The 26,515-nt window shown below is 31.2% G+C and overlaps 1 protein-coding gene across 1 annotated transcript; it reads left to right on the forward strand.

Moving 5' to 3' along the window:
* Positions 1-1,406: 1,406 nt before the first annotated feature.
* On the forward strand, positions 1,407-24,030 carry mRRF1 (mitochondrial ribosome recycling factor 1). The gene is made up of 6 exons (XM_076460339.1): positions 1,407-2,273; positions 3,084-3,236; positions 9,462-9,580; positions 14,773-14,864; positions 18,177-18,336; positions 21,120-24,030. The coding sequence occupies exons 1-6, from the start codon at positions 2,009-2,011 to the stop codon at positions 21,198-21,200; spliced, it is 870 nt and encodes a 289-aa protein (XP_076316454.1). The 5' UTR covers positions 1,407-2,008; the 3' UTR covers positions 21,201-24,030.
* The last annotated feature ends 2,485 nt before the right edge of the window (positions 24,031-26,515 follow it).

The raw sequence follows: 26,515 nt of genomic DNA on the forward strand, positions 1-26,515 counted from the left end.
CTTCTTCGGTCATCGTTGTTGTGATGACCTGTTCTCGAAATTTTGTAGGTTATCAATTTACCCATTATTCAATTTTAACGATTTACACTTCCTGCACCTACGTTTTAATAATTTATTTTGATACGTAATACGTATCTCCGCAGTACAAATTTATTCTCAGTCTCATTTAAGCCAGAAAAGCCTAAATTTTTCGGTTTGATTCTTCTTTTTTCCATAAGATAACAGAGCCAAATCCAGGGTCTTCCTGAACCCACTGAAATTCTACTATGTTCCACTATTTCGAAAAGAATTTTTGTTTGTTTGTTTGTTTTGGAATTTCGCACAAAGCTACTCGAGGGCTATCTGTGCTAGCCGTCCCTAATTTAGCAGTGTAAGACTAGAGGGAAGGCAGCTAGTCATCACCACCCACCGCCAACTCTTGGGCTACTCTTTTACCAACGAATAGTGGGATTGACCGTAACATTATAACGTCCCCACGGCTGGGAGGGCGAGCATGTTTAGCGCGACGCGGGCGCGAACCCGCGACCGTCGGATTACGAGTCGCGCGCCTTACGTGCTTGGCCATGCCGAGCCTCGAAAAGAAAGATATGAGATAATAAATTAATAAATGAAGCAGACTTCATTGAAAAGCTCCTTGATGAGAAAAAAAAATAAAAGCAAGATCAGCCGAATCGTACAGAAAAAGAAGGAAAAGGCAAGCAGCTGAAGCAGGAGTCAAAGAACGTGTTTCACTATGAATTTTGTACTTATTCAAAGGTCAACATAAGTATTCATTCCAAGAAAGCAACGAAATCGTAGAGGAATTGTCATTTGTTTTCATGACAGAAAGAAGCGTTTGTTTCAGAATTTCGCGCAAAGCTACTCGATGGCTATCTGTGCTAGCCGTCCATAATTTAGCAGTGTAAGACTAGAGAGAAGGCAGCTAGTCATCACCACCCACCGTTTGGGCTACTCTTTTACCAACAAATAGTGGGATTGACCGTAACATTATAATGCCTCCACGGCTGAAAGGGCGAACATGTTTGGTACGATAAAGAGGTGCACTTTTCCGGAGAATGTAGTCGAAATTGCAATTTTCAAACTCTCATACATTTTCGATTATTTATGCCTAGAATATACAAGTTTGTTTTTGAATTTCGCACAAAGCTACTCGAGGGCTATCTGTGCTAGCCGTCCCTTATTTAGCAGTGTAAGACTAGAGTTTGTTTTGGTTTTTTTGGAATTTCGCACAAAGCTACTCGAGGGCTATCTGTGCTAGCCGTCCCTAATTTAGCAGTGTAAGACTAGAGGGAAGGCAGCTAGTCATCACCACCCACCGCCAACTCTTGGGCTACTCTTTTACCAACGAATAGTGGGAATGACCGTCACATTATACGCCCCCAAGGCTGGGAGGGCGAGCATGTTTAGCGCGACTCGGGCGCGAACCCGCGACCCTCGGATTACGAGTCGCACGCCTTACAAAAACACCCTTCAAGAAAATTTTCGCTGTTCTATTTTTATGCTCAGTGCCCTATTTAATTGTTTAAATTCCGCATAAGTCAGCAATGTACAATGTATAAGGGAATGTGGACTCTGAAATATATATTACGTGTAAAATAAGTGAATATAGTATAATAATAAGTAGTAAATGTTGGAATGAGGTTAACATATTATGATAAAGATCGATTATTTTGTAATTTGTTTTCACTTGAAAATGGTGTTGTTGTGGTGCTATTTCTTAAGTATAATTTCATGTAGAAATATTGATTTTTGCTAAACATCTGTGTTTAATTGCAGGACAATGATATACTGTGCGTAGCGTCTTTACCCTATCTTGCTTTTAACGGGTACGATCCAAGGCCAGGCTTTTCTCTTAACGATAATTTACAAGTTATAATTTATCCGATATTATTTTTATTTAGCATCCTTCCCAAAAACGAACTTATGTAGTATTTTGGTTCATACATTCTGCGAAGTAGAAAATTTTTAACACGCCTAAGATTTCGAATTGAATAACTCGTAATTCAGCATGGTGCAGCCAATGCACATGTTACGAATGTGTGAAAGGTTGTGGAGAGAAACTGTGAGATGGACGTGTAAGCAAACATTAGCATCATGGAACTCCTATAGGTCTTCAGCTTATTGTGTACCGCTTAAAAGAGAAATGTGTGCAGTTTTAATGGACGCTACGAGTTTTTTTTCCTTAACAAACAACAGCTTGCTCAATAGCTCTTGTTCAGTATATCTTCTTCTTTCAAGATCATATGCAAAAAAGAAAAATAAAGATCCAACAGGTACAGTTTTTTTTTCTTGTGATACCTATCAAATGTCTGTACATTTTTGTCTTTTTGCAGAAAAATAACTGATATAAAATATCTTATTGTAAGTATATATTGTTATTATTAGGGTCGTACTTAATTAGTAAAGTTTACTGATGAAATGAAAAACTTCTGTATGGTGGATCAACTGGCAAATTTGACAAATATTTAGCAAATGACCTTTAATAATAGTAAGTACAATGATGTTAATTTGAGTTGTTGGAGCCAACTTAATCTATAATGTGACTAAAGTAAATGATCTTGGAATAATAACATAACTTTTTATGACAACGTGGGACCTATTGATCTGTCTTGGCTGTTCCACACTCTAAACTAAATTAACTTAAAAAGTAAAGCTAGCCCTAACCATTCATGTACTTGTCAAGCTTTTTCTTAAACTTATTTAAATTTGCTGCCTCTACAATACCCAAAGGCAATCTATTCCAAAGGTTAACCACCCTGTTAGAAACAGGAAACTGTTTTAGCTGAAGATGACTTCTACCTTGACAAAATTTATACTTTGTCCCCTAGGAGTTTAAGAAAGGAATCGGTGATTTCCTGGAAAACAAAAGATGGTCTGAAATATTTATTTTTCACAAGGATAGGTTTGTATTGATAGCTCTGAAGGATCATGTGGTCCCTTGTTTGTATGTTGTTGGGTTTTTTTTCCCAGTGTATGAACCTGAAAAAAAACAACATAAAAATAAAATGATACATAGTTAAAATGTAAGGTGGTTTTCTGTGTGGTATGAAAACCAAAAAAAATATTTATTTCCATATGTTTAGGTAAATCAAAAGGTCCGCATCCAAAGGTTATACTGAAAGATGAGGAACTTATGGAAGTAATACAAGTGGATGTTATGAAAGATCACATGCAGCAAGTTGTTGAGAAACTTCACAGTGATTACATAAAGCACGTGTCACTTCGTTCAACAGCTGGTGAGTCCAAATCTTCACAAAATCGTTATTATTTTTCTAAATAATTTTGGTATTCTTGTGCATAATCTAACTAATTTTTTTTTCTCAAAAAAAAATTTCTGGATGTTTTTTTATTAATAGCTTTAAGAAAAGCAAGTAAAACTGTTAATTATTTTTCCAAGAATATATGGTTAACAACTTCATGTTTATAAGATGAGCATCCTGAAACTTGAAGAACAGTGTTGAACATACATATATAGTGCACGTAGAGGTATAATTAGTGTTAATTGTGTTTTTATCATGATGTGTAAACCTCAGCATTCTCAATTTTACACAACCAATTTTTAGATATAATTTATTTCAGATATCAGAAATATGCAACCAGTAGCAATTTCACAGTCAGTGACTCAAAGAAGTTTACATGAAAATTAGGGAGATAGAGTCATAGGACAATTAAAACATACAGTTCATTTTTTTCTTTTCCAAAAGGAAAAGTATTAATCACAAAAATGTTATAATTCAACTTTTTTCCAAAGTAAAATAAAAAAAAAATGTTACTAATGTTTGAAATAAATATAATCATTTCAAATCATTATTTGTCAAAATTGAATTTACTATTCTTAAATTAACTGTTAAGTTTTTATAATCCTGCTGAAATAAATAAGTAAAATTGACAAATGAACTGCCACAAATGTGTTTCTTTGGTTCTCGACAAAACTTTGCATCTTGTCCCATAATTTGGAAGATGGAGTAAAGTCCCTTCTCTGGTTTTCTAACCTCTAATGAAAACCATCAGCAAGGACTGACATAAAGTATTATATGCATGTTAAATGAGAAATTCTACTCAGAATTACATTGGAACAAATACATAAATTTAATTAAACCTGTCTGTATTTTTGTTATACCAAAATAAGGTTGAAGGTCACCTATTTTAATCATTCACACCATTATACAGTAGTGTGTTGTCTGTTAGTCAGGGAGTAAAAAGTAAAATGATGCAACTTGTACTGTCGTTATGTCAGTGAAATGTGAGCATGCTATAAATTATGAGAAGACCAATAGATTCTGTAGGCTACAGCATACCATGACATATGAACTTTGAAAGCATGAAATAAACAATGCTTGTTATTCTTAATTTTGGTTTTATTTACTCGTGAAACAGAATACTTTCAGGGATCGTGTAGAAATACATCTATTTTGATAGCTAAGTTATTTCATTTTACCCTCCATTTCTTTCTGGAACTGTCATGAGTTACCTCATCCATATGTTTTTCTGCTGTATGATTTACTGTTGAAATGTAGGTTTTTTTAGTGTTTAGCTTTTAGCTAAATAAAGTTTTAGTTGTGAAGTTTTAAATGTTCTTACTTTTAATTTTAATATGTTGACAGTTGTTTTAGCTAATTATTAAGTGCACATTGTGAATTATTACAACTAATTTTCCTGTGTTCGTTTAAAAGTATCTTCTCATTTGTGGCTGACAAAAATATTTATCACTCTGTCCTCTGAAGTATATGTGATGTTCAACCAAGCTATTTGCTTATCAATGTTTATCCATCTGGATAACCACAATGTTAACAGTGTTTTGCTAGTGTGTGGTACAAGTACACTCATCACATAAGAACATTTCTAGTGAGATAAATGTTTGTAAGCAAGAAATTTTTCTTTTGCTATTCACTTACTTCCTTTATTTGTCTGTTTAATATGAGGTTTTAGCTGAAATATAAATGTTGGGGTGTGTGAGTTTGCAACCATGCAATTGAACAGGCAGCTAAATCTAAAAAGAATTACATCAGTACTCCCACTCTGCAGCAAGGTTGATATCTTGGGCCATATGTTTTGAGTGGATGCCATGCTGTCAAGTTTTGTCATGAAACAACACTTTTTGTCTTAATTATATTTTTCATACTTATTAACATGTTGAGAATTTTGTACTGATTTAGCATTTTGTTGTGGAAATTACATGTGTTAGAACATGTTGCACGTACTTATTACATTTTCCATTAAACGCTTCTTTTGCAGATGGTCATACATCTTTTATGCATTTTGTATGTTTCATTTATCATGGATCTTGCATCCAAATACAGATTGCAGGTCTTGCAATCCCATTCCCAAGAGACAAAAACAAAGCCTATCCTGCTATAATCCTGTCCTGCCACCTAGTGGAACATGCAGAAACCACAAACACACAAACGTGGAGTTATTGTAACAGCTAGCTACTAATATGACAAGCTGATGGTTTTGTCAGTCCTCTTCTTAAGAGGAAGCACTCACTAAACTGATTCTGCATGTTTCTGATGTTTTATGTAGTGGATACACTAACTGATGAGCTATACCCACAGAACATTTGTTAAACAGCTGCGAGAGAAGCCAGATCCAACATAATGCCAAATGTTCCAGCATTCCATGGAACAACTGGTTGTCAGACCACAATCTGCTTCCACGAGCATCAAAAAAGTTGCATTATGGACTGTTCACAGTGCTGGACATTCTGACACCAGAACTTTCAAAGAAGTTCTTCAGTAATCTAAGAGATGATAATGTGGTTTGTTGTCACAGTCTGGAAACTGATAAACTGTGTTATCAGGTGTTTCAGAAAGGCTAACCAGTACTGAGCCATTCATCTTCTATATCTAATGTCTTCCATCAGTAAATGGTCTCCCTGAACTTAGAGTGCAGTGTGGTTGAACTTGTAATTAAATATGAATGGTGACTGGTAAATGGTACAGATCTAAAACCTATATTCATAACAAAAGCTAATACTAAAAAATGCCTGTACTAAACTTCTTAGAAGTTCATGCACTAGAACTTGATAATGTAATCAATATGATCAGTTATCTATGAGCATCTGTCAAGTCAATTAATGTCTCATAAACAAATCTATTAATGTGTCAAAAAATAACCAATTCATCATAATTATGATGAAGTTGATGGTCAAGAAAGTAATTATGAATTAAAATTAGTTGTTCCAGTAACTTCTCATTCTGTTATTAAAGTAACTGATTAAACGGAGTCATGAGCTACCAGTTATGGAATTGTATTATTATTATTATTCCATCTACACAAGTAATCAAAGCATTACCATCATATTTGCTGTTAAATACAAGTTGCATAATGAGGTTGGGGGTGCCTCATGATTTGAGGATTTTGGATTTTTACTAAACTTGTTCACCCTTTCAATGTTATTGTAAAACTACTAAGGCTATCTGTTACTTTCACCAATGTTGAACTGCTTACTAGAGAGAAAATAACTGGCTGGCAGCACTGATTTAATCTGGCTGTTTGAGTATAAAATAAAGTGAAATATACTGTTTTCTTTACATTTTGTTATGTTTCTCATTTATAATTGTGTAACTTAATTTTTTTATTTGGTATAAGCAGGCATGGATCCAGAGGAAGGGTCCAGTGAGTCCAGACCCTCCTTCCATTCTTTTAATTTCCAGATATTATTAACTATTCATTAAAGTTGTGTGTATATATATATGCAGACATGACTATAGGAGTTTAGAAGGGCTGGACTCACTTTATTTTTTCTGGATTAATAATTCTTTAATGTTGTATAAACAGATGTAGATCTTGGGTAGGAACCAAGGGGGTTAAGCTCTCCTACCACCCTTTATTTTTTTTTTCCCAGAAACTAATTGTATTATTTAATGTTGTGTAAACAGATGCAGCTCTTAAAACACAGACTTGTTATCAATTTTGAAAATTAACAGTTTTTAACTGATTATTACTAGGTTTATATACCCTTGAAACTTAATAACAAGATTAGTTAATTTTCAGCTGACATCAAATCAGTTTTTTCACCCTTTTTTTTTCATGAAAAGTATTTTCGTATGTATAAAATAAATGAAAATAATATTGTTTTGGTAAGGACTTTAAAATTATTTTGAAATCGAGCATTATTTTTTGACATGTGATATAATTTTCTTTCCAAATATGATTCTAAATAATTATAACTATTTCCTTTTAGTTCAAAAATTTGAAATGTTTGTTATTAATTGAAATATTACAGCAGTTAGCATAAGCACTGTTTAACAATAAAAAACATGCAACTAAAAAGTGAATAATTTTCATGTTGCAACAACATTATGTGCATTTTTCTATACTTATTATGTTTAGGTCATCACTTAATTGTCTAAATTAATTTATATAAATAATATTTTGTTCCAGAGTTATTATTCTATATTATATATTGAGCAAACTATTTTATGATGATATTACAGATTTATCTTCTTAAGATTATTAGTTTGCAGTGAGTTATAAAGAACTTTAACTACATGAGTACCATACAAAAACACCATTATAAAAGGCTTTATGGTATTTTGTTTGGTTTGTCAATTCTGCTGTGTTGAATAGGTTGAAACTGTAGAAAATACGGTGAATCAAAAGGTATAATAGTCTTCTAATTTGTAGGTTAAGTTTTCAATTTTACCTTTGATGAAACAAATAGAAATTATAATATTATTTTCCACACTTATTGTTCCAGACAATTCAGTATTATCTTAAATATTTAAGCACGTATACAAAAATGGTGTAAGCATTAATGTTAGCCAAGTAGAGCTGAGTGACGAGTGGAATTTATCATCATGATTATATTCAGATAATAACTTATTCTCACATTAGGCTAATTTTTTACTATTTTTGGCTGATTTGGAGTTTTGTAATGACATTTTGAAACTAACCTTCACTTAATATGATGAAAATCTTCAGGTGCAAAAGTTAGGATTGGCCTATTTTATATTCTCGAACTGTTGTACATGAAAATGTATCATATTCATGTAAAAGTATGAAACGTGCAACATGATCACATGATTATTACCTTTTTTTTGTTTCTTCCTCCAAATTTTGCAAAACTATTAATTTAGTGAAAACAGTTCCACTTTCAGCCCAGACAAATAGACAGTTTGATGTTTACTGTTTGACAAGAAAACTTGTTATAATACCAGATGACTTCTTTTGCACAGATTAATTAAAATTATCCATAAAGTAAAAATCGAAATGTTATAAGAAAAGTTGAAATCATGGTATTGTGGAAACATCATTGATTGCAGGTACTTAAAATTTTTTTTCTAATTTCTATAAAAATAAAATAAAAATTATAAAAATATTTAATTTAATATGTATAAATAACTGTAAGTTGATATGAAACAACACAACTACATTGATTAATATGTTTGCATTTTAATGTATAGGATGACAGATATCTTGGTGTGAGAAATCACTAAATCAAACAACTTAAAGGTTACTGCACTAGACAGTGTTTAATTGGCAAGTGACAACAGTCAGATGTTTGTTTGCCCCTTTTCAATGATTCCTATTTTGCTGGAGATAATTGTAACTTAACAGAATTGATGTTCATGTAAATAGGTTAATGTATGTATGTTTTTCTTATAGCAAAGCCACATTGGGTTATCTGCTGTGTCTACTGAGGGGAATCGAACCCCTAATTTTAGCGTTGTAAATTCCTAGACTTACCACTGTCCCAGCGGTAGACAAATAGGTTAATGATTCTTGGTTTGAATTTCACGCAAAGCTACTCGAGGGTTATCTGCACTAGCTGTCCCTAATTTAGCAGTATAAGACTAGAGGGAAGGCAGCTAGTCATCACCACCCACTGCTAACTCTTGGGCTACTCTTTTACCAACGAAGATTGGGATTGACCATCACATTATAACACTCCCATGACTGAAAGGGTGATTCTATTATACTTTATACTGTTAGACTTTTATTTCTTGTTTAGGTGTTGCTGACAGATGCAGTTAAATAAGCATATTGTTGAGCAGTTAAAGTATTTCACAGAATGAAGGATATTCAGTTGCTGTAACTTTACTTACTAAAGCAATATTACTCTAGTTAATGCTCATTATATTTGGATCTCTCAATAAGTAAGCAATATGTTATGTTAAAGCTACACTGTTACTTAGGTAAGCAACATAAAGGTGAATAAGAGATGCTGCTTTGGCTAATTATGTAAGCAATGGCCATTAGGTCATACCTTACACACGAGTCGTATGCAAATTTCATGCATACAATTACAATAATCAGAAATGCTAATTTTGATAAGCTGTTTCCTAACTGTTTTGTGACCTGATAGAATTCACGAAGAGGTTATGAGTAAGAAGCTTAAAACTTTGTAATACCAATTTTTTTTTATTTGAAATATATATATGGTAATATTGATTAATCTACTGTGTTTAAAATTGTTTTAAATCATATTTTAGCCCAACAAACTTTTTTTTTTAAAGGAAGTATTGAGAATGTGGAAGTAAATGTGGAAGGAAGCGTTTATCCGCTAAACCAAGTAGCCCAAATAGTTCGAAAAAATCCTCACTTAGTTGTTATCAACATGAGTAATTTTCCCGAGGTAGGGATTGTTATTTAAAATTGTTGGAAAATAATTAATAATAAATTAAAACTAGTTCGGTTATCTTGCATTAATATGTAGTCTTATATAATCATTTACTTTGGATATAGTACATCATGATTAGTTTTTAATATATGTATATTTAGTTTGTATGAAATCAATAGAATTTATTATTTGACTATTGAATATATTTATGGATAAAATATTCCACAATTCAACATCATTCTGTTTATTAGTTTACTTAAACTATTTATATATTAACAAGTCATGTAAAAGAATTTCATTTTGTTATTGAAAATTTCGTGGTAGTGTGATGCCAACTGATGTGTAATACTTTTGGGAAGGGTAATATCCCTTTTATTTCAAAGTATTCATGCACTCATGTCATAAAGGTGTGTTTATATGAGGATATCCTTTGTACTTAACCCTTTTGTTATGGGCTTGGTGTAATACATGAATTATATATTTATACTATAACTCTTGGTGCAGTATGTGTACCTTCACAAAATTTAGTAAACTTATAGTAAAGATTGCAAATCTTTTGTACACAAAAAAATCAGATTTTTTGTCACCAAAGTCTGAGTGCAAGGTAATTTCATATTATGATTAAAAAACTATTCTTCATGTCTAATCTTTAAAACCTCCAAAGTACATTTCAGATGATTGTCTTCAGTAAAACTTTATATTGTCTGTTATTTTCTTTACTCTTACTATTTGGGATCTGTCAATTTGACCAACTTTGTAACCACCAATGACTACAAATTATAACATGAAAACAAAGATTTAGTCTAACTAACTTAAATCTCATGATATTATACATTTACACACACACACACACACACACACACACACACACACACTGCCAATGAACACAAAGATAAATATGCATTTTGCATTGTTAGACTCAACCACTTATTTGATTAGAGCTTTGGAAGATGAAAATAAGAAAAGGGAAAATAAAAATAAAAAACATTTTTAGCATTTAATAGGGAAAATGTGATTACTATGAAATTAGCCTAAATACTAGCTGGTCAGAAGTTTAAAACCATACTGAGATGAAGCTTTAATCGGTAAACATGTAACAAAATTTAAGTCATTTGTGTTCAAACATTAGCATTGTCAACATCTCCTGTGTAACATTGGGTAAAAACATGGCAAAGGCTAAAAAGTTGACAGAGTTTGAACGTGGCAGAATTGTCAAGCTGCAAAAGCAAGGTCTCTCTCAATGTGCCATCACTGGTGAGATTTGGCATAGTAAAATTGCTGTTGCAAATTTCTCAAAAGACCCTGAGGGATACGGAATAAGTATTTCAAGTGGTTGGCCTAAGAAAATTTTGCCGGCGTTGAGCAGGAGGATTCGACAGTTTGTCTGGCAAGACACCAGCCGATTGTCAAACCAGATTTAAGGCCCTTACAGATGCAGAATGCAGCTCAAGAACAATAAGATGGCATTTATGAGAGAAATGCTTTGACAACCGTAAACGTCTTCAAAGGCCACGCCTCCTTCTACACCATGAAACAGCTCGGTTAAACTTTGCAAAGAAGCACCAAACATGGGGCATAGAAAAGTGGAAGAAGGTTTTGTTCTGTGATAGGTAAATATTTAACATGGATGGTCCAAATCTCTTCCAATGTTACTGGCACAATAAGGATATCTCACCGGAGACATTTTCTACATGACACAGTGGAGGAAGTTCCATCATGATCTGGGGTGCTTTCTCCTTCCATGGAACAATGAAGCTTCAGGTTATACAGGGGCATCAAACAGCTGCTGGCTATATTGGTATGTTGGAGAGAGCATCCTTATTGACTGAAGGCCCTCGTTTGTGTGAAAATGACTGAATCTTTCAGTAGGACAACGCTGCAATCCACAATGCCTGCATGACAAAGGAATTTTTCAGGGTGAATAACGTGATTCTTTTGGACCATCCAGTGTGTTTGCCCGAACTGAATCTCATTGAAAATGTTTGGGGGTGGATGGCAAGGGAAGTCTATAGAAATGGACATCAGTTCCAAACAGTGCATGATCTTTGTGAAGCCATCTTCACCACTTGGAATAACATTCCAGCCAGCCTTCTGCAAATGCTTATATCAACAATGCCAAAGCGAATGTTTGAAGTTATTCCCAATGACGGTCGTGCAACTCACTACCGAGACCTCTTTTTGGACATTTCCTACCCTGTTTAGAACTTCTTTTTGGTGTGGTCTTAAACTTTTGACCAGCTCGTATTTAGGCTAATTTCATAGTGTTCACATTTTCCCTATTAAATGCTGAAAAGGTTTTTTTTTTATTTTCATCTTTTAAAGCTCTACTCAAATAAGTGGTTGAGTCTAACAATGCAAAATGCATATTTTTTCTTTGTGTTCATTGGCCATAAGATTTTGGCCAGCAGTGTGTGTGTGTGTGTATATTTATTTATTATATTTATAATATTGGCATTCCATTCATGCCCTGCTAACAGTACAGAAGTTGCGCTGATGTGGTGCCTATGCAGTCACGTAACTGTATCCAAGAATTTAAAACTGATGTTTACAAAGTGACCTTTCTTTGCTGTATTTTAGTGGACTAATATTTTGTAATATACAGGGACATTTCAGTTATTATACATTATTTATGTATGCAGATAGTTACTATTTACAAATAAGTTTTTAAACATGCTTTTCTTAAAATATAGAACAGTAAATAAATAAGTGTACCTGTTTGCTGCTTACTGAAGGTTGCTAAGCCTTTTCAAATTTTACACGTGTAGGATGTGAAATGAAATTGATTTTTTTAAGGCGTTATATATACATTTGAAATAACCAAAAAGTTATAAATAATTATGTTGATGCCAGAAGTGGAAGAGGAATGTATTTGTGCATGACAGCTTCATAGTAGAAATACACAGCCATGGAAAAATACATGGTTTTACTTGCCAGATAGAGCATATCTGATCATGTTGACATGGTTGGAGTCTGAAATAATTGTAATATAACATACTCAAACTATATATATAATAAATAAATATACAAATAATGTTGTAACAAAAAACAAACATGCACAGACACATCACAAAATTCTAAATTATATGTATGATACAGTATGTGTGTGTGTGAACCATGCCCTGTGATATTAGATGTATTAATCTGTTGTTGCACAGTAGATTTGTTCCCATGTTGATGTATAATTGAAGAGATGGACTGCCCTTCAAAATTATTTGAATGCTAGTAAACAGTTTTACACCAGTCATGACTGTATAGGTTTTGATTTTATTTCAAGCATATTAGCATATTTTTGGATTACAAATTAAGATGTTTTCACATATTTGTGCTTGTTGACATCTTTCTTTCACTTTCACATAAGTTTTTATTTTGTTATTGCATATTTATTATTACTTCTGTATTAATTATAATTTTAGGTATAATATCTCTTTTAGAAGGTTTGAAATATGAAACTTTATATATTTTACAAATCAAAATATATTAAATGGAGAACATTTTCAGAGTTCTTAATGATCCAGAATTCTTGTGTATTTGACACACAGATTTCAGGAGTTCAAACACAAAAACATTATGTTGGTATATTTGTGCATGGAAACTTTAGTTCACATGCAAGAAAAAAATAATAAAATGCTTTAATTTTAGTCTTCAAATGCTGTTTGTTACTTCAGAATATCAAACGCATTTGCATTTTGAGGCAGGTGATAGGTACAAATTAGTTCGATTTATGTAAACATTAGCTGCATTCATAAATTTTATGTGGTTTTCTGTTCATACAGGGATTCTAGTCATGTAAATATTAATGAAACAAGAGACTGATTGGCTATCTGTCTGTTTGTGAGATGAAACAATTCTATTTGTAATTTTAATTATTAAATAATTGAGTATTCATCAGATCTAAAAATTTCATGATGACAAGAAAACTATTTCAAGTAGAAAGATGGAAACCAGATTCAAAGAACACACATGCACAAAAAAAAAAATTTTCTCACATTTTTTAACACTGCAAATCAAACGAGTACAACATAACTGTAAAAACACCCAGATACTGAGTAGGGAAACAAATATAAATAAATGCAAAATCAAAAAAGCCCTACTTATACAAGAACTGAAACCAAAATTGAACCAATATAAAGGAACAGCTTCGTACCTATATTAATTAATAACCTAACAACTAACTGCAACGCTTCCTACAATCTCGTATCTTTCACAGTCTCCTTCCCAAGATGTGCCCAGCAACTCTTTGTTAACCCAAAGATGACCTAAAAAGGTTGAAATATTGTTCTGTACTTTATTTTTATTAATATTTAAATAACAAATTGTTTGTAATTACACACACACACACACACACACACACACACACACACACACACACACATATTCCTCAATCACTAAGTCGCAAACATCAATGTAGGTGCGCGTAAGCAAATTGAACAGACTCAAGACTGTATCACTATGATATAAAGCATGATATTTATAGGTATCATCACTAATTATTTAAGTGTTCATCTGCATAAGTTGATGTTCAAAAGTATTTCTCCCCCAGTTCAGAAATACTATATTGAACTTTGGTCTAAAATGTAAAATCTCCTTTATTTTTATTGGTACATTATAAGAATGTTAAATTGATTAGTAATATGTAAATTTTGATAAACCTATGCATGTAACACCAGGTACTCAACTCCATAGTCCCAGTGCCCTGAGTACAGATTAATCTCTTGTTTGCTACAATAGGCTGCATGCATGTGTTTGGTGTTTGTTTGTGGTTTTTTTGCAAAACTTGGTTCATCTTAGTCTGTTTTGGAGCTTAATATATACAAAACTATATTCAAAGCCTTTCAAAAAATGTGTAGCAGGTAGTGTTGATTCATTTGTTTGATTGAGGGGAATTCATTATGTGTGTGTATGTGTGTAAATATATATGTTTGTGTTTTAATTATTTGAATACAAGTATTTTTTATGTATTAATTTGTTATGTGTATAATATTGAGACCTTTTATGCACTAATATCTTTAATAGTCAAACAAAACCGATTTCATGCAAAGAATAAATCGAGATATGTTTTGGTATTCCACCTTATATCTTATACTAATCATAACGTTGTTGAAAACTTACATATGAATAGCTGACATCAAGTAAATAATATGTATATTTTAATAACATAATAAAATTATTAAGCTACAGTTAATTGTTTTGCATTTTTTTATTTGCAGGCTATTAAATCTGTTTTGCAAGGTATTTTAGACTCTGGTATGAACCTAAATCCACAGCAGGAAGGAACAATGATTTATCTGCCAATACCCAAGTGAGTTTAAGTATCTATAGGCTTATAGAAAGTTTTCTTTTGCTGTTGGATATTGTTTACTTTGTCAGGAAAAATATTGTAAAATGTTTTTCTTTCATGTATTAGCTAAGTAATTTTCTATTAGTAATCAACAAGTAAAACCAGAAGATTTGTGGAAAAAATTAATGCATTGAGAAATGTGTAATCTGTAAAACAGAGATTGTAGTGAGAGTTGCTTGTGTATAGTTTTACCTTATTCTCTGTTGTTGTATTCTAGAAGTATCTTTACAGAGCTCAGTATTTAAAGCTTACATTCATGTATTGTTGTAAATTATTTTTTGATAATTTAATCAAAACCTTTTGTATTGTTTACTGCATGAGATTTTGGTATGATGTGATGATGTCATAACATTAAAGAACAGCAAGGGACTTTTTGTCCACCTAGAATATCCTATCAACTAAATTAAATTGAACCCTTAAAAAAAAAATCCAGCCCTTTGAATTGAAATACTTATTGAACTTTCTTAAATGAATTGCATTCACCATATTCAAAAGCAAACAATTTCAGAGGCCAGCCAATCTGTTAGAAAAATAAAGCTGTCTCAGCTGAATATGACTCCTGCCATGCCAAAGTTTACATTTGTGTCCCCAAGTCTTACCATTCTCACCATTAAGTATGAAAAAAGGATGATACATCAACACTATAAATTATCTTAAATCTCAAATACCTCAACCAGATCCTTTCTAACTTTCCCTTTTTCCAAGGGAACTCAAGTTCAGATATCTTAACCTACTCTCATATTATCCTGATATCTTAACATATTATCCTGGTAACCTTCCTTTGAACCCTTTCAAGCAATAAGAAGTCCAAGACTGAACACAGTTCTCAAAATATGGCCTTGCTAGGGACCTATATCATGACATTACAGCCTCTTGAGACTTATATTCAATATCACTCTAGATACAACCTAAACTGTATTTGCTGTGCCCCAAGAAACAACACATGGGTTGGATGATTTAAGGGACTGAACAACCTAAACACTGAGATCTTTTTCTTCCATAATATTGTTAAGGTTATTCTCATCAAAATTGTACTTATAAACTCAAACTGTGGTATTCCACATACATTATTACTTTATAATAAATAAAAGCCATCTACCGTTTATTTTCCCAAATCAACAAATAATGAAAATGTGCGACTTCTAGAACTTTCTCGATTTTCTACATAAACTTGAGTTAATGGGTTTGTTATCCAGTAGTTTAGAGGAGGCTGAAGTGGGTAGTTAAAAAAAAATCTTTACAAGTTTAATGTAGTAACAAATGTTCAAGATTTACACAAGTTTTTTCTTCATTAGCGACAAGTAATTTACCTAAATATACAAGGTAGTAGGTGGTTGGGAGGTATACTAGTTGGTTAAGATAGCTGTTTGGGATTCTCCATATTAGTATAATTTGTCTATTGTACTGCTGCTTAGTGCATTACCACTATAATGGGGGACTGGAATGCCAACCTCAGGAGGTAAGATACTTACTTTACCCCATTCTCATGGTAGTACCTTATTTAATTTGTTTTTTTCTTCTTTACTTTGAAGAGTAGTCACCTTCCCACAACTGTGTACAGGCATTGAAGGATTACATAGATGTGGGTTGTTGTGAACTTGAGAACCCACATTTCACTCTCCTAATATCTATTTTGTATGAGTATTGTGTCACTGTTATTTAATTTTGATTATTTTATGACTTATTTTTATGAGTTTCTTCATTTGAGACTGGCAAATGGAAGTTAAAAGTGATAGATGGTGTATCCCCATCACAATGTGGGTTCTGCATTTTGCATCCAATGTTATAGCCTGTACCCAAGGGATCCTTTTGATTTGTGCAACAGTTTTGATTTTTGTTTGGATTTGTTTTTTGTTTATTAGAAAACATCATGAGTCAGAGTCACAGTCCTTCTTTTGAATTTTGTTTTATTTGACTGCTGAACGTTAATCTGATATGAATATATATGCAGTGATGTCGAGAAAACCCACTTGTAGAGAAGCGATCAATGTTTCGACCTTCTTTGGTGATCCTGACGATGACTGAAGAAGGTCGAAACATTGTTCGCTTCTCTAACGTAAAAAAAATTTCCCAACCCAAACGAGCCGTTTTTACAAATATATTGATATATATATATATAGTGGGGACAGTAATGCAATAGTGAAAAGTGTTGGTTTAGAATAGAGCATTGTTACTTAATTAAGAGAACCTCTTTATTTTATAGTTTGCTGATCTTTAGTTCTTGGCTTAACATTACAATGTTCTTAATACTGTGGTTTTTTTCAATAGTAGTTGTAAATATAGGAGGAGAGTTTTTATATATTAAGTGACACTAGTTTCCAGTTTTCTTGAGGGTGTTGTTTGTTTAGCATGTTTTTGAGATTGAAGACATCATTAAGAAAGGTAATAATTGATGTAATATATGGTACGAGTGCTCATGTGTTTGTTAATACTGTAGTTGTACGAGTTACTAGTCAGTAATATGGGTGGTGTCAGGTATTCTGGTTTATGAATGCCATAGATTTATGGTGGACATCAGTTTTGAACAGATAAATAAATCAAAGGTATCTTTCTTTTGTTTGTAATTAGGTTCTGCTCTTTTTTTCTCTTTTTTCTTTCCATGTGTATGTGAATTGTTAAGAATGGATTTAATATGATTCAAAAAGTAATTCATTTTGCCAGTGTTGTGAATTATTTCGATAATAAACACCAGTTTCTGTGGATGTGTTATTTAGTGAGTTTGCCACCACTTATCAATTGACTACTGAACTTGTGAGTGTGTTAGTTAGCTAGTGTTGAGATATAACATAAAGTTAAATAAGGAACTCTTTAGTTTTATTTGTAGGTTTGGTCTGTTTCTTGGTGAGCTTTTAGATATTATGATGGCATAAATAAAATACTTTACATTTTGTTAAGCAGACTGCACTTTGCATTATTTTTGCTAAATAATCAAAAAAGAACCTGCTTAATAATAGAAAACATTTTCAGCATCAGAGAGATTATACTGTGATGGTGTTGGCTAGCTGCTTTCTCTCTAGTATATCATTTTAGTTATAAATAGTTGTGCCACTTAATCTATCGTTCACTATAAGAGTACATCTTGAAACAACTATCACCAGTTGTGTAGAATAACGCCACGCAAAATAAAGCAGTGATTTATTTTAAATCAGTGTAACATGCTTATAAAGAATTTAAATAACATTTTATGTGGTATATCAAAAAGTCATGTAGGTTTTGTTATTTTCTGTATCTGAGAGATGTTGAAAATTTATAATTTAAAAAATCTTTTTCAAGAGTAACAAGGGAGCATCGAGAGAAATTGGTAAAAAATGCCAAGGCATTGTTAAACAAAGCAAAAGAAGACATTCGATTTATCCAAAATAAGTATATTTCATTGGCCAAAAAGAACAAAAGTGTATTTTCTGAAGACCTTATTTACGATGTTCAGGAACAAGTAAGTTGTCCAGTTTATTGTTATATTGGATATTTGTTCTTGCATCTTTTTTAAGTGAATCTTCTTTCTACATATACCTTCAAGTTGATAGATTTTATGTAACTGTTTTTCTAACCATACACATTGTTAACATTAGTAAATATCTGTTGGCACTATTGTTTTTCTTGCATCACATTATGCAGTAGATTCTTTGTGATGCAGTCTCGTAACCTCGATGTCAGTTTCATACAGGGTTGAAATAAGTTAAAATTAATACTCAATTAAGAAGGTTTAATTACTTTGTATGGTTTTTTGTGTCCTTGTATTGCTATTTTTTTAAACATACACTACAGTCTTCAGAAAATGTATTGAAGATTTCAGAGTTTCATGTTATATTTAATGGACAAAAGAAAAGAATGTTACAGATATTGAAATACTTTTCCACAAAACCATGACATCTAGATCTGAATGGTAAAGAATAAGACCATCATCTGAAATAGATATTGTTAGTTACTTTGAGATTTGTTTTAAAATTTTTTGTCCCAAAGTGGTTGACCCATAAGACCAAAATCTAACAATACAGAAAAAAGATGAACCATGAACTGTTGCAAGCTTGGAAGTTGACGACAGACGTTTTGTGTACGTACTAGTTATTAGAAAAAAATTAAATGTTAACGTGTGCTTATTTTAATGAATGTGTGTCATAACATTTTAAGTTTGTGTTCATCATAATGTGTTTGTAAAATAGTCTATCTGTATGATTTTATGATATATTAAACTACACATTATTTATAACATTTATTAATGTGATTCAATTACTTTAATAAAGGTTTGTAAGTGTGAACATCTGTATTTCAAAAATTCAAAAAATAATTTCAAAACTTTCTAAATCAATACATTTCTATAGAGAACAATTTAATTACAGGTAGTACAAAGAATTACAAGAAGAAACTACTTGATTTTAACAAAGTACAACTACACTTACAAGAAAATAAAATAGACTTTGCTGTTTTAGCAAAGTTAGCAATTATTAGATTTAAACAATTAAAGAAAAATAATAATTTGAAAAAAATTCAGTTAGAACTCTCACTTATGATCCAGATATAATAATTCATAACTACTTTTGAATAACGGTAACCAAAAAACAGAGGTGGTCATTAGCAAAACGATTAAAATACACTATTCTCTCAACAAAAAAACAAAATTATATAATGAAGAATATTTTTACCAGTTTGAGTATTTACATAGTAAATGATCACATTTACATAATGATTCTAATATAAAAAACCTTTAAGCAACTAATGGCAGAAATGTAGCAGTGCATGGTTCCGAGGTTCACTGGCTTGCCCCTTATTACTGCCCCAAAAATTCTTGTTCTTCTCTTTGGAAGTGTGAGTGCATTTTAACAATGACAGTCGTATCCTACTATTTCATTAAATTATTCTACGAAGTGGTTGTGGACAGTGGTGACTAGCTGCCTCTTGTCTAGTCTGTCGATACAAAGTAAGGGACAGCTAGCACACATAGACCTTGAATAGCTTTGTACAAAATTCAATAATAACAACAAAATAAGTAGCAATTGTACTAGAAATATATTTTATGAATGAATATTATAGCTTTCAATTGTGAAATATCTTTATTTTTGAACCAATTATACATTTAACATAAAACACTGATGTCATTATTATACAACCTATTACAAGAAATATGATAGTAATTTCAGATAAACAAAATTATTAAGGTACAGGATATTTCAGAAGGTGGCAGCAATTTTAGCAACAGATGCAAGACTTGTAAAAAAAAAAAACTGTGAAATTTAATTGCAAAACTATTTACTGCCTTTAAATAATAACAGCTTCAGAATTATTTAAAGAAATTGAACCTACTAGTTCATACGTAGGTATAATGTATAGCATACTAAAGATACAAGAAAAGAAAGTTATCCTATTAAGCTTATAGCTTCTACTTTTGGCACTTTTAATAAAAAAAATTAGCTATTTAGAAACTAGAAAGTAACACATTGTTAAGTTAAAAACTTTTATTCAGTCAACTGCATATGTGAAGTAATAACTACACATCTTTTTAAATCTTGATCACAGTACAACTTGAATCTAAAAGAGAGAAAAAAGTCATTCGCTTCAAATTAAGAAAAGCTTGAAATCTAATTACAGTATACTTCATTGTCATTCTCAGAAATATAAAGAACAATTTCACTTATCAAAATGAAAACTCCTGAGAGCAATCTTTGTATTAATAGTGATTTATTTCAACTATCAGATGTCAAACAGCTTTTCATATTGTAGTTTGGATCATTATATTTTTGTATGGCTATTTTTGAGTGCTTATCCTATTAAATTTAAGTGCTGGTTGTACAAAAGCAAAAGTAATATAATTCACACAATAAAAATTAGATTTAGGTTTAAAAGAATTGCATCCAAAGAGAAGGAAATATGTAACTTCATTTTAAAAGACAAACAAAAAGGCCAATACATGTTCTATGAGTTTTAAGGATATGATAGAAAAAATTCAAAACATGATGTATCAGTTACCAACAACCAATCAATTTTTATTTGATTAGTTTCCTAGACTTATTGTATTTGTTCAAACTTTGTGGTGGCTGAAAAAAAGGTAAGATTGTTTAATACCTTTTGTTTTTCTACTGAATTAATTTAAATTGTATGACCTGTAAATTTATCTATGGTGTTTTTAGAGAGATGGTGGTGTTTATTTTATTATAAGTAATCTCGCAGCCAGTCTGAAATTGCAATATATAATACAAATATGTTTGTTTGTTTTTTCTTTAGGTTAAACTTATAGCAAATGAATATGTTGCAGAGGGGGAGAAAATGTTGAATGCCAAACAGAAAGAACTCCTTGGAGACTAACATTTGGAAAGCATACTATAGAAAAAAATAGTAGTTAATAATGCATATCCTAACTTGAAATGTTGTGGGTACTTCTGTAACAAGTTCTGAAAGAAATTTTATAATCATGTGTAATAAACAAAAACATTTTAATTTCATTCATTTTTATTGTATAAGTATCTTAAATACCATCAAAAGCAATGGATAATATGCTCACTTATATAGAGATTCTTTAAATTTACCATATTTTGGAAAGTTAAATGACTATTTATTTACTTCATATAAAAGTACATTTGTATATACTGACTTGGTGTTAAAACATGTACTGCAAACTAGTTTCATCAAAAACTAGTTCAGAAAGATCTTTCAGAAATGTAAATATAGAAATGTTTAACTGTATGTCTGTTTTGTATATTTACTTATTTAGTGAGTTAATAAAATTATGTTGGTAGTTTACTGTTTAAAAATAAATGTAGTATTTAAATATTTAAAGAAATTGAATACATATAAAAGTTTTTTAAATTCATACAATATAATTTGATTCTTAATTAGTAAACTTCAAATTAAGATTGAGTAAATACCATAGATCTTCATAAAACAAGTTTTAAGATTGGAATTGATATACAAAATTAAAGTACAAAACATTTTTACAACAAAAAATGAGTGGAAAATTTGAAAGAAGTTGTATTAATGCTAGATTTCACACATCTGACCATGTTACTGAATTTTACAAAAGTAAGATTCTTACTGAACTGAGATTAGAACAAGGTTTTATAGTCAAAACATGAACAATGTGGTGTTCCTACTTTTTGAAAGGTCATGCACAAGTTATTTAAAATATCCTGAATTAATAGTTGATAGAATGTGTAGAAAAAGTGCTGTTACAAGATATCAGATTTTGTTACATCTAGGAAGTTGGATTACGTGGAATAGTTTGTGAGTTTTGAATAGTTATTAAAAAGGTTAAAAATTATATCCAATTAAAACAAAAATAATATAGTTAGGCTTAGTGTTTTTAGACTTTCCTAGTTTTCATCCTTAAAAGTTTCAGAAAAACTTACTTCATTCAAAAATTTATTAATTCTTAAATCTCGTAAGGAGAATGATATAATAATTTGAATAAGAATGAGTATGCCAAAAAAAAACTAGCTATTCCCAATAACAATACTGAATTTAGGATATAAAAGTCTAATCTTACAGCTTTGAAAAAGAGATATTGATAAAAAATATCTTTTAAAAATCAAAAACAAGGATTAATACATGAAATGATTTATAATGAAATAAGAGCAGTTAGAAAGCAAGCATTATTAAATATTCTATGGATTATCTGAAGTACCTAAAATTTGCCCTGTAAAATCTGCTTTATCGTGTATAAATTAACAGCTTTTTTCGCCTTTTGAAACGAGTAATTTTATCCTGTCAAATAGTTGTGAGCTATCTAAAAATGTTTCTAAATTAGTTTTTGATGAACTAGTGCACATTACTAGTTTGGACGATTACTCATTATATATAAATGTACCTTTAACTAATTGAGTTAGGTAGGAATTTAATTTTTCAGTCTTCAGATGTTATCAGAGGTTTAACAAAATCAGTTTTTGTTATACTATTGGTATTTGTAACTCGAGGATCTAGTTGTTCTTTAAATCATTATGAGCAAATAGATGGAGTTTCTATGCAATCAGCAATTGCACAATATTTAGCTAATCTGTTTGAAAGTTACTGTGAGAAAAGTTTATTAGAAAAATGTATTGAACACTTTAAACCATTATATTACAAAAGATATGTAGGTGACACTTTTGTTATTTTGAAAAATAAATTTGACAGTATGGATTTCAAAATTATTTAAATAATCAGCATGTTTAGTATTAATTTTATTATTGAAGAACAAATGGCATTGAATTTACCAATTTTTGGATACTGAAGTAGTTAATGTTGGAATATGTTTTGAACATAAATATTACCATACATCAGCTGCCTGATTATATTATCATTAACCCTTGAGTTCAAAAAGAATTTAATTCATGTTATAATATATTGAACTTGTATAATAATTCTTTATTGCAGGTTTTGTACAAGTTGGTTAATACAACGAATATCTTACAAAAAATAATTTCTCTTCATTTAATTGACATCAAGAAGCATTTAGAAACTTAATATCTCTAAAATTAGCTGATGTATTACAAATAAAAATAGTTATGTATATTTTGTTGTATAAATTTAAACGTGTTTTAGAACTAAAAATCAAAAGGTTAAACTCTTCTAAATTGTTAGATTTATTCTTAAATTTAACTTGAAATTGTCTTTAAACCAATATTTTACTTAATTACTTTAAAAACAGTGTTACAAAAAATGCAGGTCTCTTGCATCATCTTTAAATTTACATGTCCTGGCTATAACATTACTTTAGTGCAAGTAATAGAGAATGTTCAGACTATTATAATCCGTCAGCTATTCTTGGTGAGTTTCTTCCTGTTATCCAAGATTATATTGTTCTTAGAAGTACATCAAAATAACAAATGCTAAGAATCAAAGAAATGATATGGATGCACAAGTTACATCCTGAATTGTATACCTTCAATAGAATTTCATGTTGCACAATGGGAGGCTGTGCAAGGAATTGAAAAGCTACAATGTATATTAATAACAAGTGTATTTTTTATCTACAGTAATATTATGAATTTTGTTTTGTTTTCTAGTTGGTTATCATGCTGGACTGTGAACATGAGGGTCCATGGTAACTAGGGTTCATGCTCCTCACTTTGAGACTTTGGATGCATTGTAAGAGTACCTCAGAATTTGTAGTTTTGCAAAATTTTTTAAAACAAACAAATAAAGAAATTTCTAGAGTTGATTTTTTTCAAGTACTTCAAGAGTATTTGGTAAAAATAATTTAAAGTCTAGTTCTTGTCAACATAATTATAGATTAGTTCAGTTTTTAACTTTTAATGTTTGATATATGCTAGTATTGCCTCTACATATTTGCAAGCCAAGTTCACGAATAACATTTTCACTTATAACAGAAAGTTATTTGCTTCTGGCACTAGATTAATGTACAAATAAACAGTTCTATTTGCCTGACAAATCAAATAGTTAACTGAATACATCTGATAACTAACACTGATCTAAATTGTTCACAAACTTTTCAGTCACTGAACAAACTGAACTGAATGCTTTACTGATTCTTGTGTTTATATTTTTGTTTCTCAGTATTTTGCAAAGTCTTTCTTGATAAAATTCATGAGCCTTCTAGGAATATTCTTTTAACCTTCTTTAATCTTGTATCATCATCATCACTAGCAGGTTTCTCTAACAGCCAACCAAATTAAAACATTGAAAATGTAGCTCAAAACACTGCCCCTTCCTAGATTGTGAAGTTCTTTAAACAATCCTTATATAAAAATAGAACAGAACATTAAACTCTCCATTCATTAAATCTTTTTTTTGGTGGTTTTTCTCTTTCAGGACCCACAGTTGCTCTTTATCAACTCCTGCTGTCTTATTCTGAAGGAATTTTTTGTAGTTGGTAAAGTAAAGCTATTGGTAACTATCTCTCTTTATTAATCATCTGGAAGAGGTCCCAGCAGTTTGACTTTCAGCCGATAAATTCTTCTCTTAACTTATCAGCTTGGACATTTTTGTACCAAAGTAATTCATAAGAAAACCCTCGATGATCTTTCACTTGGACTGCCTTCAGCATTTTGTAATCCATATAATTTATTCTTTTCAGTGCAATGTATAGTCCTCCTCAAGCAAGATCACTCTTTCAGCCATGAGAGTGTTATAATGTAACAGTCGATTCCACTATTTGTTGGTAAAGAGTAACCCAAGAGTTGGTGGTGTGTGATATTGACTAGTTACCTTCCTTCTAGTCTATTATCTCAAAATTAGGAGTGGCTAGTACAGGAACTAGTCAAGTAGCTTTGCATGAAATTTGAAACAAACATGTATAACCCTTTCTAACACTGGGATTTTTTTTCTTGTGGCTAGATATGTGCAGATAAACCAAATCATCTAGAAAATATCTAGTTTTTATAAGCATGAACTTTGCAGCAACTCTTCATTTTTGCCATCTTTTGTCTGATTTGTCTTTCCTGAGTAAAGTCATGTATTAGAACATTATCCTTTACATTCACGAGAGCTCTTCCAAATCTCCGATCTCTCAGGACATGCTGGAAAGTTTTTTCTACTATGCCCCAGTCACCAGATGAATTAATTATAATAATTCCTGGTATTGGTACTTAGTTCTTTGTGGTACAATGACTACTTTCCCTATTATCATTGGAAGCTCTACCTGTGGTGTAGTGATTGCCATTTAATATATAGGGATTACTAAGTCATGGAGTATGAACCTATTTGAAGTCAGCATTCTTCCTTGGTGTCATTGTGAAATGTATAAAAGCTATTTATTCATATCTGGAGCCAATTTTCTATTTTTCATTGACAAATTCAGTTGAGCAATCGTAACTGTAGATCTAGTATTGATCAACATATTACAAGGACTTTGAGGATAAATTAAGTATTCCTATTTGAACTACACTCCATTAAGTCCAGTTGATTTTTTTAATGTCTGATTAGTTTTCTCCCCTTTTGTTTGTTTAGTATGATTGGGCTGAACCACTCATCCTTAGGGTATTGCTTCATTGGTATAATAACAAATGTTGATTTCTCACAATCTTAACTGTAATGGTTGTGTTTCCCTCATCTATAACAGTTCACTTTCTAGTAACTTTTGCAAGGAGTTGTTATTTTCTATAAGCTTTTTTCTGCAGTTTCTTATCCCCTTTTAAGTTACTTTTGAAACATTTAATGTTGTCCTGTGATTTATTTCCCCCATTCTTTGTAATTAGTTACCTAACTAATCGTTTTAGATTTTCTTGTCTTTCATCAGAGATATTGGTGTTTCATCAGTATTCAGTCTGATGATTCTGTAATTTCTAAATAGTGTTTTTAATTGTTCGTCTATGACTGTATTGTAGTATTCACTAGATGCAGAATGTTTTTAAAGATATTAGCTGGGGTACCCCTACCCTGGACAGACGTTATGTAAATTCATGATTAATGAAAGGTTATTTTAGGATGTAAAGTTGTTTTCTGTATGTATATATATAATTTAAAGAACCCAAAACGCCCATAAAAACAGAAAAAAAGTGAAGTCGTAAATTTGCATGCATCTTCTTACGGACCCAACAAACCTTCATGCAAAATATGGTGAAGATTCATCAACAGGAGCGAAGTTGTGGTAAAAAAAACCTGCAAAAACTCTAATAAAGAAAACGCAAAATTGAAAGTTTGTGTATATTTCTCCATGGACTTAATGAATTTCCATACCAGTTTTG

This window comes from Tachypleus tridentatus, chromosome 10 (assembly GCF_004210375.1).
Source record: "Tachypleus tridentatus isolate NWPU-2018 chromosome 10, ASM421037v1, whole genome shotgun sequence".
Taxonomy (NCBI): domain Eukaryota; kingdom Metazoa; phylum Arthropoda; class Merostomata; order Xiphosura; family Limulidae; genus Tachypleus; species Tachypleus tridentatus.

Coding starts and splice junctions, on each gene's coding strand:
- mRRF1 (XM_076460339.1), top strand. CDS start 2,009: ATGGTGCAGCCAATGCACATGTTACGAATGTGTGAAAGGTTGTGGAGA. Junction 2,274..3,083: donor GAAAAATAAAGATCCAACAG/GTACAGTTTTTT, acceptor CCATATGTTTAG/GTAAATCAAAAGGTCCGCAT. Junction 3,237..9,461: donor GTCACTTCGTTCAACAGCTG/GTGAGTCCAAAT, acceptor TTTTTTTTAAAG/GAAGTATTGAGAATGTGGAA.